The sequence below is a fragment of the Centruroides sculpturatus genome, unplaced genomic scaffold (genome assembly GCF_000671375.1).
Source record: "Centruroides sculpturatus isolate CEXI.00-Female unplaced genomic scaffold, Cexi_2.0 scaffold630, whole genome shotgun sequence".
In the NCBI taxonomy this organism is placed as follows: Eukaryota; Metazoa; Arthropoda; class Arachnida; order Scorpiones; family Buthidae; genus Centruroides; species Centruroides sculpturatus.
The window spans coordinates 26,097-44,897 of NW_019385254.1; the positions used below are offsets into that span (position 1 = coordinate 26,097).

The following is an 18,801-nucleotide window of genomic DNA, read 5'->3' on the forward strand; positions in this document are numbered from 1 at the left end:
ATGTCTGGAAAGCAATCTGCATTTGAGAGGCTGCAATTCACTGCAGAGGTAGGTGGAAGTATGCAAATATGTTATGTTACTACCAATCATAGTTACGTGTCGCGAAATATGCAAAACAGGCAGTCGTATAAGAAACCAACTTTCTGAAGTGTGAGAGGAGTTGCATGTAAGTGCCGAGAAAAAGTGTGGAGAACTGTCATACAATTAGTGTGCATGGCTGACGTGTTTCTATGACTTCCAGAAGACGAATGACAGACAGTGAGCGCTGGCGGTGTGTGGGACGTCTCGAAGTAGGACAGTCAATCACAGATGTTGCTCTTTTCTTCGGCGTTCATCATTCCGTCATTTCACGGTTATGGAAGCAATTCCAAACAAGCCAAACAGTTGTCCGAAAACCTGTGGCCGGTCGCCCAAGAGTTACGACCCCTGCAGAAGATCGCTATATTGCTCTTGTAGCCAAGCGGAATCGAAGATTAACCTCTACACGTGTGACATCGATGGTTGCAGCAGCCATTGGTAAAACGATATCTGCTACAACTGTGCGCCGAAGGCTACACATGAACGGACTGTACGCCCGGGTACCAAGAGTTTGTGTTCCATTGTCCGTCCAATCCAGAGGCACGCGATTAAAGTGGTGTCGGCAACATGTGAATTGGACTGTGTCTGATTGGGGCAAAGTTATGTTCACGGATGAGTTGCGATTTTCCCTGGAGCCAGATGACAAACGTGTAAGAATATGGAGAGAAAAGGGCAGACGCAATCGACCCCAGAACATCATCGAGCATCACGCATTCCGAGGTGGAAGCTTTATGGTGTGGGCAGTCATTTCATTGGGATATCGCACCGACCTACACATCTATCGAGGGGGTTCTGTGACGGCTGTCCAGTATCGGGATGAAGTCCTCGAACCCATTGTGAAATTGTATGCTGCAGCTGTTGGTCCTGCTTTTGTTTTAATGGATGATAACGCACGACCCCCATAGAGCTGCCATCGTCGACGACTACCTCGAGAGTGAAGGAATCGCGCGTATGGATTGGCCGGCATATTCGCCAGACCTCAAATCCATTGAGAATCTTTGGGATGCCCTTGGCCGTGCTGTGTGTGCACGTTTCCCACCCCCTGCCACTATTACAGAGTTGCAAACTGCTTTACAGGAGGAAGGGCACTTATTTGACTCTGGAGTGGTTGATCACCTCATGGAAAGCATGGTTACACGCTGTAAACTTTGTGTAAGGATAAGGGGTAACCATTTACCCTATTAGTGTCGGTTTTGTTTGTTTGTTTTGGATTTAAACATTGTTTTGTTAATGATTCAATTATGATTTCATCTTATACTGTATGAAAATTCAATATTGTTTTTATTTTTTTATGTAATTCTTTGTGTTGTTTCATGCATAAACATATTTGCTACTGTCCTGCCGCATTTTGTGTCAATCACAGCCGTATTTGTCGATTTTTTTGCAGTTTATCACTCCGTGCTTAACTTTTGGCAGTGAGTGTATAATTCATTTTACATTGACGACTAACAAACGATCCAGATAGAGTAGCCATTTTGTAAAAATACAGCGCCCTCTATAGTTCATGAAAAACGCCAATAGCATTCCGTCATGGGTGCAACATTTATCTTATGGAGGGCTTATTAAACCTACTGATGAATGGCTAGCAAAAATTTGGAATGAAATAAATATTTCGAAATATATCACGATGAATCGTATAAAAAAGGTCCCGGAGTTGTACAGAATTAGTCAGTGGAAACAGTTTTACCTTTTACTTTAATAAAAGATTTTTGTAAATTAAGAACTATAATAAGAATTAATTATAGAAATCTTAAACAAGAAAACTATAAAATATTGAAAAGAATGCCTTCTGAAAATGGTGATTGTCGAAAAAAAATTAAAAAGTTAAGTAAGATAATCACATAATAAAAAATATAGCTCATTAATTTGTTAAATAAATATTAGACAAAAGACTTGTAAATTTATTGACGTACAGTACACTTATTAAATCCGAAAATTCTACAGTAGTTTACATTTAGTAGTAATTTAATAATTAATTAAGAAATGATTTAATATTTTATCGTATTTTGTTATTTGAAAGATCTGTCATGTTGAAGTAGAGGGCTTGCTGTGACGTCACATAGATCCAAGGTCACGCTAACAAATATACGGGATCTGGCTATCCTTGTAGTTTAAAGTCCTTGGGCCGAACCCATAAGAGACCCTCTTACTTGTTAGTGTCCACAGGGCGAAAAGAGTAAAAAAAAAAAAACCCACATAAATTTAAGCGTGAAAAAATACTTTTGAAGCCGGCCGATTTTGGACTATAAACAATTAAATACTAACTTGAAATCTGATTTCGAGAAATTAATTTAATTTTTCTAGTAAATAATGACACAATAAATAAATAAATAAATAAAAATAATAATTTTTCATATAATAAATTGTATTAGGATTGGTGAAGTATTAATTTCCGATAGAGGGATTTTGTTGAAATTGAACAGTTGATCAATGGTCGTGGAAGTTGATATTTTCTTTTTGAATTGGTTATTTGTGTCTGTACTGTATTTAAAAAATTCTGTATTGGAATGATTTCTTTAATATAAATATCTGTTTCGATGTCTGTCGCAAAATCTGATTTTTTAACCGCTCTGATTGTAAGCATTCTTTTTGATTTTTTTTATTGATTTGATTGAATGATTGTATGATATATGTTAAGAATAAAATATTTAATTTATAAAGTGAGTACGGTTATATCAATTTTCATACACACCATGAACACAAATTTACGAAAAATTTGATTCCTTTTGGGTACAATTGCAGATGTGAATGACACTGTTGAGACCTTAACAGAGCTGTACAGCATGCCCGTAGGAGCAAAAGTCAAAGGAATCATACCTCTATATCTTTGTGAGATAGTCACCCTGAAATCAGGTTGTGACAATTGTGAGTTGAATTGCTCTGCTAAGACTTGCATTTAACTATTTAGCCCATACGACTATGCTGGCTTTGAGTAGTGCACTTGACTGTTCATAGAGTACTTTGATGTTATATAGATTTAGTGGATGTGGGGACTTGCCCTCGTGAGGGTGCTGAGATGTGAGTGATAGCAAGCCCGAAGCATGTCACTATATGCAGAGCATTGGTCGAGGCAAGCAATAGCTCACCTTGACCGACACTATAGAGAATAGGCAGTATACTCATAAGTGGTAAAAACTGACCTCTAAAGGCAAATATCTCGTGAAGGGTAACATATAGAGGTATGATTCCTCTGTTTTTTTGCTCCTGTGGGCATGCTCTACAGCTCAGTTAAGGTCACAACAGTGTTATTCACATCTGCAGTCTTACCTAAAAATGTATATATATGAACTCTAGATTACTATTTAAATGTCACCAATAATCAACTGAGCCAGTGTCAGTGTGAACAAATATTTTTCTGCAGATCAGTAGGCCTACTGGTCCATGGACTGATGGGTGAAAAACATTGATTAAATTATATTTGTGAAGAAAAATTAGATCTATACATACTGTATATAATGCACAAAACTATGATGTGGAGACAAATATACCAATGATGTGAAGTAAGATGTAAAAAAGGCAAATACAGTTTACAGGATGAAATACAAAATCAGAATACTGTATATAAAAATCCAATATAGACTTTAAACATTTTGTGGGATTAATACTTTAGGAGGGACTCGCAGGTGGTGATAGCCACTCTCCTAGAGGAGTAAAACTTGATTAAAAATCCCAACCTACAGGTTGGAGGTTGAGACATGGGGCCAGCTCCCCCATTCTCAGAAAAAACAAATGCTAGAAAGCCCAACAGAAATAAGCTGGCTGGATATTCAGGATGATGACAAAGGCTATGGAAAAGGACAATGATTATAGAAACATGGAATGTTCAAAGTATTAATAATAATAAGGGACTAATTATCTCAGAATTAAACAGAATATTATTGTATTAACAGAAACCAAAAAAGAAGGGACAGGGAGTGGTTATAGAGGATAAATATCTACATTTTTACAGTGGAGTACCAATAGATACTAAATTAAAAAGAGGAGTTTCTGTTCTGATATTGATGAAATATAAGAAAAATGTTACATCTTGGAAAGCAATAAATGAAAATATGATTAAAATTAATTTAACTCTATTTGGTAGAAATATTACAATATTGGGAATATATGCTTTAAGTGACAGTGAAAATAAATTAGATAAAGATGAATTTTTTGAGAAATTAAATACTAAAATAATAATGGCAAAAATAGAGAAATTTTAATGGCCAAGTTGGTAATACCAAATATGGATTTGTGGTTACTAAAGGTTTACACCAAGGTTGTTGTATTTCCCCTACATTATTTAAAATTTACATTCAAAAGGCTATAGAAATATGGAAGAGAAAATGTAGTAGTATGGGTCTAATGGTTGGAGACAATACTGTATATACATTATTATTTGCAGATGACAAATTAGTTATAGCTGACAATTATGATGATTTAACATAAATGACAAGAAAGCTAAAAGAAGAATACAATAACTGGGGACTAAATATAAATATGGGAAAAACTAATTATATGGTAATTGGAACTGAAGACATACATGATTTAGTTTTGGAGGAAAATGGAAAAATTGAACTGATTAAAGGATGTGATGAATTTAAATATTTAGGAACAAAAATTACTAATGATGGTTGGATGTAAATTGAAATTAGGGACAGAATTATGAAAAGAAGATCTGTGATAAGAATGTTAAATGTAATCTTATGGGATAAACAAATCTTTAAAACAACAAAAAATAAACATATATAAATGGAGCAGAAGTATGGGTATTAAATTCAAAATTTAAATCTAAACTAGAATCCACAGAAATCGACTTTTTGAGAAGATCTGTTCAATGTTCAGAACTAGATAAAGTAAGAAATGAGGAAATTAGGAAAAAAATGGATTATCAAAACTCTACTGTTGATTATATCCATAACAAACAACCTGGATAAAACATAAAATAATCAAAAGCATATGTCAGGTTGTGTAGTAATATCAGCAATAGGTTTTAGGAGGTGCCATGTTTGGAGGATGGAAGAAGGTAGACTACACAACAGAAATGGATTCTGGCAGGCAGAAAGAGGAGAAGAAGGCCGTGGATAGAGGAAGTAACAAAAGCTATGGAGCACAAAGGACTGACAGACGAGGATTTTTGAGACAGAACAGAATGGAGAAGAAAAGTTTGGGCACAGGAACATGCTTAAGCAGTATTAACCTGTACAATAATAAAAAATCCAATATACAAAAACAATGAAATTCATATAGGGAAATAGAATACAATAGTTGTATATGAAATGTGATTATGATAAAACATAAAATAATCAAAAGCATATGTCAGGTGGTGTAGTAATATCAGCAATAGGCTTTAGGAGGTGCATTGGTGCTCAGAGGATAGCAATGCCAGGAACAGCCTTGGTTAAAGTGAGCTACATCAGTGCACATTCTAATATACAACTGGATATAAAATGTGTAATGGAAATTTTGAATTGTGCAGTGGGAATTCAAATTTGTACAGTAATTAATTCTCTGATTCTGGATTTTATAAAGATTTCTTTTTTCTGGTTATGTCAAAGTTAAAATATTTACCTAAATTATACAGTGTACAGTAAAACTTGTCCAAAATGGAACCTGAATAAAAAAGGAGACCAGCCTAAATGAAAAAAATTCTTCGGAATGGAGCAGTTTTCTATTGTAAAAAAGAACCTGTTTAAAACAGAAAGCTGCCAAACTGGAAAAATATTTAGTACCATGGGATTCTGGTTTACACAGGTTCTAACATAGCCTATATTTTATTCAGCCCACAAGAAAAGAGCTATGGAAAGAATGTTGGTAAGATCTACCATTTGTATTGAATGTATACTATAGATAATTTTAAGATAAATCATCAACTAGACATATCTATTATTAGGAGTTATAAGTCCTAATAATAGATATGTCCTAGTTGATGATTTATCTTAAAATTATTTAGTTAAGGACACAAAGGCATATAAATTGAATATACTATAGATATTTATTGTTATAGCTTCCCGCCATATCCATCTGTAAGGCTAACCACCTGACCACATGTATAAATAGGAAGGATGAGATTGATATTTATTGTGCAGCTGCAACATGGATATTATAATTTAAACTATAATTCACAACCAAAGCACATTTATTTTATAGTAAATTATATCACATGCAGACAGACAGTGCATACTGCACATGTCTAATGATTAAGAACAAACAGTGATGAAAATGAATAATTATACAGATATAAGATTTGTGTTATCGTCTCTATTTTCTATTTATGTCTTTCAGGACAGATTATTAACATTAGGATTTATTGGCTTGGCCAAAACGAAACTGACATTTGTACAGTAGAAAAAAACTTTAAAATAAGGCTTGAGGCACATCAGTCTTCTGGAAGTAAATATTTGTTTGAGGGTATATATTCACTTACATTGTAAAATTACATTCTTAAAAATTATTTTTTTCATTTAACAGTTAATTTTAAAATACAATTGAATATATCTATATCAAAATTATAAACATTGTAGAACATTTATATTCATTTTACATATTCTTGAAACATTGGTAATATGTACAGGATACTTCAAAAACAAATGTTAATACTTAAGACTTGTATGGAAAAACTGCATAGTTACTGCAACAAGGATAGATAGCAGGGCTATGCTCTTTTGAGACCTTTAAATTGGTCNTAACTCACACAGAAACTTCAGTACTTACTCCAGCACTTGATTTAATAATCACACAAATGTTTTTGGCCTCATTTAGGGGCCTTCATTAGGCAGTATAGCCATTTCATCGGATTCAACAAATACAGAATAAAAATTAAAAAGTGTTTTACAAGAGCATTCTATTGGCAAAGTGATATAATTTAAAAAAGAACAAAATTGTTCTTTTTTAAATTATATCACTTTTCAATTAAAAAAAAAAAACAGTAAAAAAATATTTATTTTTATCTTGTATTTGTTGAGTCTGATCGAATGGCTATACTATCTAATGAAGAGCAAAATCTGGCCAAAAACATTTGTATGATTATTAAATTAAGTGCTGGAGTAAGTACTGATGTTTATGTGTGAGTTAGAGACTGTTCCAGCTTTATGAGTTTATATTATGTGAATTTATATTATAGTTGATATAGCTTCTATTTTACTAAATTTAACTAAAACAATTAAAAGTTCATCTTCATAGATTTTTAATTGTTCTGAAAGGATAAAATTTTATCAAATATTTAAGATTGTTTTATGTTTACATATTAAGTTTAGCTACAATAGAGATTGTTTTATTCAACTAGTCTGGAGGAGCAGCTGGAACCTCTGTGGATATAATTCTCTATCCTTTAGATACAATCAAGACACGTCTTCAGAGTGCTGAAGGATTCTGGAAATCTGGTGGAATTAGAGGAATATATTCTGGCTTATCGTCTGTTGCTTTAGGTTCTGCTCCAGGAGGTAACACTTAATTTTTAAATGAATATAAAAGATAAATTTTAATGAAGAAGGTGCACAGTCTAGCTAGCCATTGGAATAACTTACTGGACTAGTTATTGCATCTTTACCATTGTAATTTTAGAAGGATGTTAATGTTTATAACTCAGTAATGGTTAGTGTTGGAAGGAAAAAGGGATAGATTCAGATAACCAGATATTCAATCCCTTATCTAAAAAATCCAGATTATTTTTGAGAATTTGGTAGCCTGTACAGATATAAAACATGTTGTTTGAAACTTTCTGAATTTACTAATTTCTATTTTTATTAGTAACTTTGAAGATATAATTTAAGTGTGAAGCATTTTAAATTCATTTTTATGCAACATTTATACAATTGTACATATTTGTTACAAGTTAAATTTTTATTAGAATGTATTATTTTTCAAGTTTTTGTTTGTGAAGTACTGAATGTTGATAATTACCAAAATTCCAGAAATTTTTATTTTTTATTGAATATATATATCTATTTTTTACATGTATATTACAATTAAAAATTATGAATAAATCAGAATATCTTTTGAAAAACTGTATATATTATTGTACATAATATTCTACATATTACCATACATATTATATATAATAAGTATGGTAATAAGTATAACATATATTTTATATAATTTCACTGTTAAATTGATTAACTGTTTAATTTTCTTTCTATAGCTGCTGCATTTTTCTGTACTTATGAATTTGTGAAAAAAGTGTCAAACCCATTGTTTTCAGATGCTTTTCAGCCCATTTCTCACATGGTTGCATCCTCATGTGGTGAAGTGGTATAGTTACTCTTTATATATTAAAATGAGATTTTTAAAAAATTTCACATAAATTTAGTTTTCCATCATTCATAAATTGGCATTTTTTTTACAGATGGCTTGTATTATACGTGTACCTGTTGAAGTAATAAAGCAAAGAGCACAAGCAAATCCATGTAATAGCAGCTTTCAGATATTTAAAAAGACTTTAATATCTGAGGTATAAAAATTACATTATCTTTTTATATTATACTAGCAGACCCCGCCACACATTGTTGTGGCTCAAAATGTATCTATTATAAATGTATAACACTTCCCCCCTGGGGGAATTTTTCAAAAAATCTGTNATTATTGTACATAATATTCTACATATTACCATACATATTATATATAATAAGTATGGTAATAAGTATAACATATATTTTATATAATTTCACTGTTAAATTGATTAACTGTTTAATTTTCTTTCTATAGCTGCTGCATTTTTCTGTACTTATGAATTTGTGAAAAAAGTGTCAAACCCATTGTTTTCAGATGCTTTTCAGCCCATTTCTCACATGGTTGCATCCTCATGTGGTGAAGTGGTATAGTTACTCTTTATATATTAAAATGAGATTTTTAAAAAATTTCACATAAATTTAGTTTTCCATCATTCATAAATTGGCATTTTTTTTACAGATGGCTTGTATTATACGTGTACCTGTTGAAGTAATAAAGCAAAGAGCACAAGCAAATCCATGTAATAGCAGTTTTCAGATATTTAAAAAGACTTTAATATCTGAGGTATAAAAATTACATTATCTTTTTATATTATACTAGCAGACCCCGCTACACATTGTTGTGGTTCAAAATGTATCTATTATAAATGTATAACACTTCCCCCTGGGGGAATTTTTCAAAAAATCTGTTTTTAGTGTACATTCTCTTGATGTACCCTATTAAAATGCAATCAAAAACGCAAAAAACCACATTTAAAATAGTATAAATAGAAGCAGAGTTCTTTATGGTAAGCCTTAATTCTGTCCATTTCCTCCCAGTGGGGAATTTCGACATGCATATTATATAAAAACACGCACATATTTGAATGCAGGATTGTGTCAAAATTTCAAAGGAATCGGTAGGAACAAATGAACATTACATTTTTATTTATATAGATAGATAGAAGATGATCTGCTTTAGTTCATCCTCACAGAAAAGCATAATGCCTCACAGAAAAGCAAACTTAGGTTGTCATACTCTTAGCGCCATCTGTTGGACATAAAAGCCTTGACCGTAGATGATATCTTTTAATTTATATGAATGTTTAACAGAATAATATAAAGCCTATGTCCACCCTGAAGTTCCATTCTAAATATTGGTGAAAGGATTTTTGGATGAGTAGTTTCGGAGATTACCCCTACATACAAACTTACAAACATTACCTCTTTATAGTATTAGTATAGATTGCAATTAAGTTTGAATAATTAATTTCAAGTTTATTTCTGTTGAAACTACTATTATGCAATCTCATGTTTTATTTTTATTAGATGCTAATATGGAAAAATGAATCTTGATTTGAAAAAATTATTTAAATATTATAATTAAATTCAATATTATTTTATTCTAATATTAGATAAATATTTTAATAACTTTCATAAAGTTTTTGTGGATTTTATATTAAAACTAGATTTTTGTTTAACATTGGTGATAATTATAAAAAAATTTTATGTAACTCACACAGAAACTTCAGTACTTACTCCAGTACTTGATTTAATAATCACACAAATGTTTTTGGCCTCATTTAGGGGCCTTCATTAGGCAGTATAGCCATTTCATCAGATTCAACAAATACAGAATAAAAATTAAAAAGTGTTTTACAAGAGCATTCTATTGGCAAAGTGATATAATTTAAAAAAGAACAAAATTGTTCTTTTTTAAATTATATCACTTTTCAATTAAAAAAAAAAAACAGTAAAAAAATATTTATTTTTATCTTGTATTTGTTGAGTCTGATCGAATGGCTATACTATCTAATGAAGAGCAAAATCTGGCCAAAAACATTTGTATGATTATTAAATTAAGTGCTGGAGTAAGTACTGACGTTTATGTGTGAGTTAGAGACTGTTCCAGCTTTATGAGTTTATATTATGTGAATTTATATTATAGTTGATATAGCTTCTATTTTACTAAATTTAACTAAAACAATTAAAAGTTCATCTTCATAGATTTTTAATTGTTCTGAAAGGATAAAATTTTATCAAATATTTAAGATTGTTTTATGTTTACATATTAAGTTTAGCTACACTTTAATAATGTATGTACAGTGGGTAATTGGTTAACGAACAAATTGGATAACGAACACTTTCGTAAAAGATTTTTATGTTCAGACAGTGAACACCTCACAGAACAAACACAACAAGAAGCGATGTAAAATAATGAATACTGATTGGTCTTCCCTTGTTTTCTGCCAACAATTAGAAAAAACAGTAAAATTTAAAGATGTCTTTAAATTGAATTTTGCCTTGATGTATGCAATGATAAAGTTAGGCATTAGATACCACATAGTATTCTGTGACAAATTTGCATATATTTGTTGCAATTGCCACTCTTGATCTCTCACACTCATTACCAAAGCTGATTTTTCATCTAGTTCTATAAATGCTTGCAGGTGACAAATCTGGAGACCAGACAGGCCAAGGAAGTGTGGTAATACAATGAAGACATTCCTAGAAACATAGTTGTATGCAACCAAGTATTTTCTTGCTGGAAAATGGCTATTTGCAGCCTTGCCATGGAAGACAACACATGAGAGTATATGATTTCTTGAACATACCACTGGTCATCAATGACCTTCTTACCACTACTATGCTTATAACTGATAGTATTTTTTTAAATTTTAAAACAACATATTGTATTATAATTTGCTTCTTGTTTGGATGACTACAATAATTTTCTATTGGCTATTAATATGCCTCAGAACCAAACTATATTTTACTGTTTTTATTTAAAGAAAAAGGATGTAGAATTTTTACCTGTTAACTTATTATTATATAACATTGTACCCAACTGAAGAGGATGAATTTACATGTCAGAAATACATATTGGAGTCAATAAAAATGAAATTAAAAAAAAAAACAGTCACCTTAAAGTCTTTTGTGGTCATTATGATAAGTTTGGTTTTGGGGCATATTAATAGACAATAGAAAATTAACATACTGTATGTTTGTAAGTATTTGGGATGCACCTTAGGTGTAACTGACTTTCATACTAGATGCTTCTCTAGACCAGCATGCCAGCAGTGAAGGCAGAATTGAAGTGCTCACTAACATTCTTCATTTAGCTTCTTGTTTGGATCTGTATTGAATTATTATTTCAGCACCTCAATAGTAAGCATATAATCCAATTGATCTGAAATGCATTTTGTTAAAGGTACTTAAAACAAATAAAAAAGAGAGTTATAACAAACAAAAGTTGTTGTGATAAGTTGGGGAAAAAACAGCACTATTGGGTTTCTCAAAAATAATTTTGCTCACTAGCAGACCCAGGATTCTCAAACAGACCCAGGATTTGTCACTGCCAGTCTGTAGCAGTTCATGCTTTTCTGCCACAATACTACCAAAAATAAGCAAAGTTGGGGTGTAATGGCAGGACATGTAGCTATTGACATGCAGGCAAATTTGCCTCTGCTAGTTACCTACAAATGGTACAGGAAGAGACGTTTTACCTATTTCTGGATGGGGGACAAAGACACTTCTTGTGTATATCTCAAGATTAGGGATTGTATATCCTGGTAGTCTGGTGTAATCAGAGCTTTGTATGTTTGCTCTGACATATTTATTGCCCTGTCACCTTTTCACAGTTAGATCAGAATGGCCCAGATGAGGTATAGTTTAGTGGAATGGCCATTCTTTAGGACAGATGTAACCTTTTTTTCAAATTTCATCAGCTGTGCATAATGTCTTTGACTGCATCATACAGGCATGCCAATCACTTGAAGATATCCAAATAATAGGTATATTAGCAATTCTGAATACCAGTGGTGTGCTGTCCATGGAAGCTGTGGAAGTACCGCTTCCCTTGTATTTTCTAAAATATAAATACATATTGTGCAATTATTTTCATATTTCAATGTACTTTGAATTACCATATATCTCAGCAGATAAGACGATAGTTGAATCATAAAAAAAGGCCCCCAAAATCTGGGTTGTCTTATAGGACAGATACAAAAAAAATTAGATTGAAATTTATATAAATTAAAACCATTATAAAAAGACAGACAAACTATAATTATTTACTAGAAGAGAGTAGGGTGTGTGCAGAAAATAGAATAGTCCATACAACATTTTTGTGAATAGTCAAGGTCATTACCCAAATGCCGAATCAGTGCCAATGTTTGCAACAGGGCAGTGCTGCCAGATGCAAGAAAATAAAATTTGTTCATTCGAAAAATTAAAATAGGACAATTCCGTATATGCTATACAGTATTATTATTATTCAGATGATGATTGCTGATCTAAACTAAATTCATAGGCTGTTGATAGTTTGGGGGTTGTCTTATAGGACAAATATATATTAAAACTATGAAACTTTGACGAAAATTTATACCTCATCTTATCTGAAAGTCGTCTTATCTGCCGAGATATACATTAATTAAAATTAATATTTTATTATAACTGCATTATGTATTTTATTTCTATACTACATGTGAAAAAAATTATAAGATTGCTATTGTATGTATATTCAAATATATAAATTCATATATGCATATTCCCAATGGAATTGCTATTGCCAAATATTGCCAAATAAGGGACAATTTCCATAGCAAAAATATTTGAATTGCATAAAGCAGCCAGATTATACACATTTGCATATGTGCTTTACANGATGAGGTATAGTTTAGTGGAATGGCCATTCTTTAGGACAGATGTAACCTTTTTTTCAAATTTCATCAGCTGTGCATAATGTCTTTGACTGCATCATACAGGCATGCCAATCACTTGAAGATATCCAAATAATAGGTATATTAGCAATTCTGAATACCAGTGGTGTGCTGTCCATGGAAGCTGTGGAAGTACCGCTTCCCTTGTATTTTCTAAAATATAAATACATATTGTGCAATTATTTTCATATTTCAATGTACTTTGAATTACCATATATCTCAGCAGATAAGACGATAGTTGAATCATAAAAAAAGGCCCCCAAAATCTGGGTTGTCTTATAGGACAGATACAAAAAAAATTAGATTGAAATTTATATAAATTAAAACCATTATAAAAAGACAGACAAACTATAATTATTTACTAGAAGAGAGTAGGGTGTGTGCAGAAAATAGAATAGTCCATACAACATTTTTGTGAATAGTCAAGGTCATTACCCAAATGCCGAATCAGTGCCAATGTTTGCAACAGGGCAGTGCTGCCAGATGCAAGAAAATAAAATTTGTTCATTCGAAAAATTAAAATAGGACAATTCCGTATATGCTATACAGTATTATTATTATTCAGATGATGATTGCTGATCTAAACTAAATTCATAGGCTGTTGATAGTTTGGGGGTTGTCTTATAGGACAAATATATATTAAAACTATGAAACTTTGACGAAAATTTATACCTCATCTTATCTGAAAGTCGTCTTATCTGCCGAGATATACATTAATTAAAATTAATATTTTATTATAACTGCATTATGTATTTTATTTCTATACTACATGTGAAAAAAATTATAAGATTGCTATTGTATGTATATTCAAATATATAAATTCATATATGCATATTCCCAATGGAATTGCTATTGCCAAATATTGCCAAATAAGGGACAATTTCCATAGCAAAAATATTTGAATTGCATAAAGCAGCCAGATTATACACATTTGCATATGTGCTTTACATCCTCACATGGTTTAGCTCGTGGATGCTATACACCAAAATATCATATAACACTTCCAATGATTCTATCCAGTGCCAGCATAGCTTCCCTATCATCAAATGTCACCGCACACCACTGCTGAATACAGTGAGCTCTGATGATGGGCTTGTCAGCCTGTATATACTTAGATTAAAATTTTGTGTGTAATTAGAATACTCCTAAAAAGTAGTAAAGATTTGATTTGTTAATTTATGAAAGAGTGATTTGTTATTTACATACTTTTTTGTGAACTTTTTCTTAATGGGGTACTGCAGTAGCAATTTTAAGATGCTCTGGTAGCATTATTTGGTGTGCAATTAGACCATAACTGTAATCATACACATATCTGCCTGAGACCTAGTTTTATCCTGAGTTTTGCAGTTTTGGGTGCAGTAATTGGATAATTCTGGGTGCACAACTNTTGTTTTTCTATCTTTTTCTAAGGACTTATTGAACGACCCTCGTAGATGAAAGAAGAAACCAGATATGGAAACCTTAGGGGCTCTTGGCTCTAATTAACTATATATGAATTTCCAATGCAAATCAGAAATCATGTTATTTCAATTCAAAATTCAATTCATTTCCCCTGAAAGCAGTTAATAGAAGAAAGAACTCTCAGAATCACTGGGAAGGATAATCAACCCATGAGAACCTTATTATATAATGACAGTATCCAGTAACGACAAATTTTAATTAAAACTAACATTTTCGACCATAATCATGATCTTCCTCGGGCTTTTGACCAGTACAATTTGAATATGCAATGTGTCAAACAATATGTTTAAATTATTTTAAAATTTCGAACATTTATGGGTTAGTTAATAGATGACTGGCATGACTCCATTGCTAATGGAAAAGTATAATGCATATGATCAAGACCCTATTAATAATTTNCTATAAATTCCCACTGTTGTCTGTCTGTCCGACTGTCTTTCATTAATTTCAAGAATGGAGTTAGATAGATGAAAGAAGAAACCAGATATGGAAACCTTAGGGGCTCTTGGCTCTGATTAACTATATATGAATTTTCAATGCAAATCAGAAATCATGTTATTTCAATTCAAAATTCAATTCATTTTCCCTGAAAGCAGTTAATAGAAGAAAGAACTCTCAGAATCACTGGGAAGGATAATCAACCCATGAGAACCTTATTATATAATGACAGTACCCAGTAACAACAAATTTTAATTAAAACTAACATTTTCGACCATAATCATGATCTTCCTCAGGCTTTTGACCAGTACAATTTGAATATGCAATGTGTCAAACAATATGTTTAAATTATTTTAAAATTTCGAACATTTATGGGTTAGTTAATAGATGACTGGCATGACTCCATTGCTAATGGAAAAGTATAATGCATATGATCAAGACCCTATTAATAATTTNGGCTTTTGACCAGTACAATTTGAATATGCAATGTGTCAAACAATATGTTTAAATTATTTTAAAATTTCGAACATTTATGGGTTAGTTAATAGATGACTGGCATGACTCCATTGCTAATGGAAAAGTATAATGCATATGATCAAGACCCTATTAATAATTTTAGGTGGAAAGCATATATTATAAATTAAATAAATTAAAAATATGATTAAAAATTGCAGCCCAGCATTGTGACTGTGCCACAATAAATAATTGCTCGTTACTACTATATTTTTGAAGGCAAAAGTAACAAATACAAATACAATTAAAACCTTTTTATTTTTTCTTAAAATTTGTTTTGTTGTGAGAAGTTCCCAGAGTAAATTCTTTTTACAACTTCTAGAACTACTATTAAATATACTGTAGTGCATTGTTTGACCAAATTTTGTAAGATGAACAGTCTACCGGCAAAGTACTTTTCTAGTGTTTACCTCAAATAAGGTAGAACCTTGGGTCTCAGATAATTGGGATTCAACTGTATTTATATTTCATATTCTTGTGTGCTTAAGTCTCCATACATACATATTGTATGTGATAAAATACAATTTTGTATATGTGGTTTAGGAAAATTTTTATATTTTTTTCAGAATATTAATAACACAAATGATTTGATGTTTCATTCTCTTCAGTAATGTAGGAAAGTAACATTTTTAAAATACTGCTAACTTTGATTAATGATTTTATCAGAAAATTATTATTATAATGATGGTATTGTATAAAATGCAATATTAAATGAATATTATTATGTCACATAGCTGATTCCAATAAATAGAAATAAGGTCAACATTAGAGCTTTTCCTATGAGGAGAAGTTCTAATTGTCTAGAATTATTATGAAAATATTAAAGGTATGATTATTAAAGTGATAAATGAAAAATTAATTAACATATGCAACAACACAATACACTTGTAGTATCAAACAATTTTTGGGATGTTTTTATTTGACTATATTAAGGCTAAATAATAATTAGATACAAAGCAATTAGGCTAGAGATAAGCAGTTAAGTTGCCATCTTATAATACATTTAATTTTTAATTTAGACTATTCTGCAAGAAAAGATCAGCCAACAGCAGGATTTGAGCCCACAACTGTTACCATGCAGCTCCAGTGTCAGTTATGAATACTGGAGCTGTTACTTACCGTGCAGCTCCAGTGTCAGTTATACTATTTAGATGCTCTGGCAAATTTTTTCTTCCAGAATATTCTAAATTAAAATTTCAACTGTATTTATATTCTGCAATTTTTGATGTTTTTGAATGAAGAAACACTGCTTTTTCTAGTTTATAGAAAAATATAAAATAAATTTAATGTAGCAAGCCACATATGTTTAAATTTATATTATTACTAGCTGTTACCCACCACTTCGCCGGCATGGATTTTGCAAGCAAACCCCATTTATATTCAGTATTTCAACAACCATAGTAATTGTTATATAACACCTACTGCTGAGAATGATGAGAATTGCTGAGAATCTAACAAACTGTTTTCAATTTTATCAATTTATAGAACGTTTACAATCGTTCTATAATCGAACCAATATGTAATAACAATTTTGAATTTAAAACGGTTCGAACATTTGGTTAAAAAATCGAAATATATAAAAATATTTATAACAATGTCTGAAATGTTATCAATTTAATACACCTAAGTACTCAATGAAAACTAAACATAGTTGAAAACAAAAAAATCACATTTAAAATAGTATAATAGTAGCCATTCTTCAGGTTAAGCCTTAATCCTTTCCCACTCCCCTGCGGGGGAATTTCGAAAAATCTCTTCTTAGTGTGCGTTTTCATGATGTACCCTAACTGTGTACAAAATTTCACCTCTAGGTTCAGCAGTTGCTCTGGGCGATGATGAATCAATCACTCAGTCGGTCAGTCAGAACAAGTAATTTTATATATTTAGATAAAGACATTTTATAATACATTGATAAAATAATCTATTTGTAAATTATACTCATGTTTCATTCATAATTACAATGATTTATTTCTTATAAATTAATGATTTGAAATTAAATCAGTTTATATATTTTGTTTTAAAAGTTTTTTTTTCTTCTAAAGAAACTGATAAAAATATAAGTTAAAGTATATTTAAAAAAATTATATATGTTTTGAATTGGAAATTTGAAAAGTGATAATTTTTAAAATTTATTTATATTAATAATAATAATAATAATAATAATAATACATTTATGTTTGTTTTCTAGACTATATGCAGGACTTATTCCCAGAGTCTTATGGATGTCTCTTGGAGGAGCTATTTTTTTAGGAGTTTATGAAAAGTCAAATCAATTAATTATAAAATTTGTATATAAAGATTAATCTTGTAACTTATTTATACATATAATAAAATATATTAGACTTTTAATAAAGTATATGAAAGAAATTACTCCATTTAAAGGGTTGATAAATTTTTCAAATATTCTCCTGATTTATAAGGAAGATTTCAAGAAATCTATCATCACATATATGTAATGAGAAAAATTATATAATACTTATACTGTACTAATCTACTGTATATATTTGAAATGCAAAATATCAGAAAAATGATTTAGCTGTTAAATTCAAACATGAAACGTAGATAAAGTCAAATAAATAGCATGACTTATATAATACCCTAAGGACATTGGTAATTATTTTGCCGTGAATACATGTGATCTGAAGGAATGTTAAGATGCTAAATTAGCGATCGTTCCAGTGTTGATAGAGTTTTTAGCTTCCTCTGTTTATTGATTTGAAACCAGGTTGTGTTTGGGAACAAGAAAAAAAAAATAAACCAGTAAATACAATAAAATAACTGTGTATTATTACATCACAAGAATGAATCAAATATTAAGCAAATTCTACAATTCAATTATCATCGTTAATGCTTCTATACAGAGTGACTCATTTTAATTAGTCAGCCAAAATATCTCGAAAAATGTGCATCCTACGACAAAATGTTCTACTGTATATCAAGGAGGATGCTAAATGACACTATCGGTTTCCTCATAGGTGGCATTATAATAAATAAATACAAAAATTTGTATAAAGTTTATAACGGCGAGTCAGTGGCGTACCGTGGGTGTCAGCCGCCCGGGGCGGAGGAAAATTTCGGCCTCCTTATTTAGGTATTTCAAAGACCAAAATTCGATTTTGTCATAGAAGAAGCAATGAAAAATTCGATGGTAGTGCAGCGACCTGTTTAAAATAGTTCTATTGGATATT

At 31.0% G+C, this 18,801-nt stretch overlaps 1 protein-coding gene across 1 annotated transcript; it reads left to right on the forward strand.

The window, feature by feature from the left end:
• The first annotated feature begins 2,492 nt into the window (after window positions 1-2,492).
• Window positions 2,493-17,952, forward strand: LOC111636770 (S-adenosylmethionine mitochondrial carrier protein-like). Its single transcript, XM_023382099.1, has 8 exons — window positions 2,493-2,654; window positions 7,340-7,496; window positions 8,195-8,304; window positions 8,399-8,503; window positions 8,682-8,685; window positions 8,758-8,867; window positions 8,962-9,066; window positions 17,752-17,952. The coding sequence occupies exons 1-8, from the start codon at window positions 2,616-2,618 to the stop codon at window positions 17,914-17,916; spliced, it is 795 nt and encodes a 264-aa protein (XP_023237867.1). The 5' UTR covers window positions 2,493-2,615; the 3' UTR covers window positions 17,917-17,952.
• The last annotated feature ends 849 nt before the right edge of the window (window positions 17,953-18,801 follow it).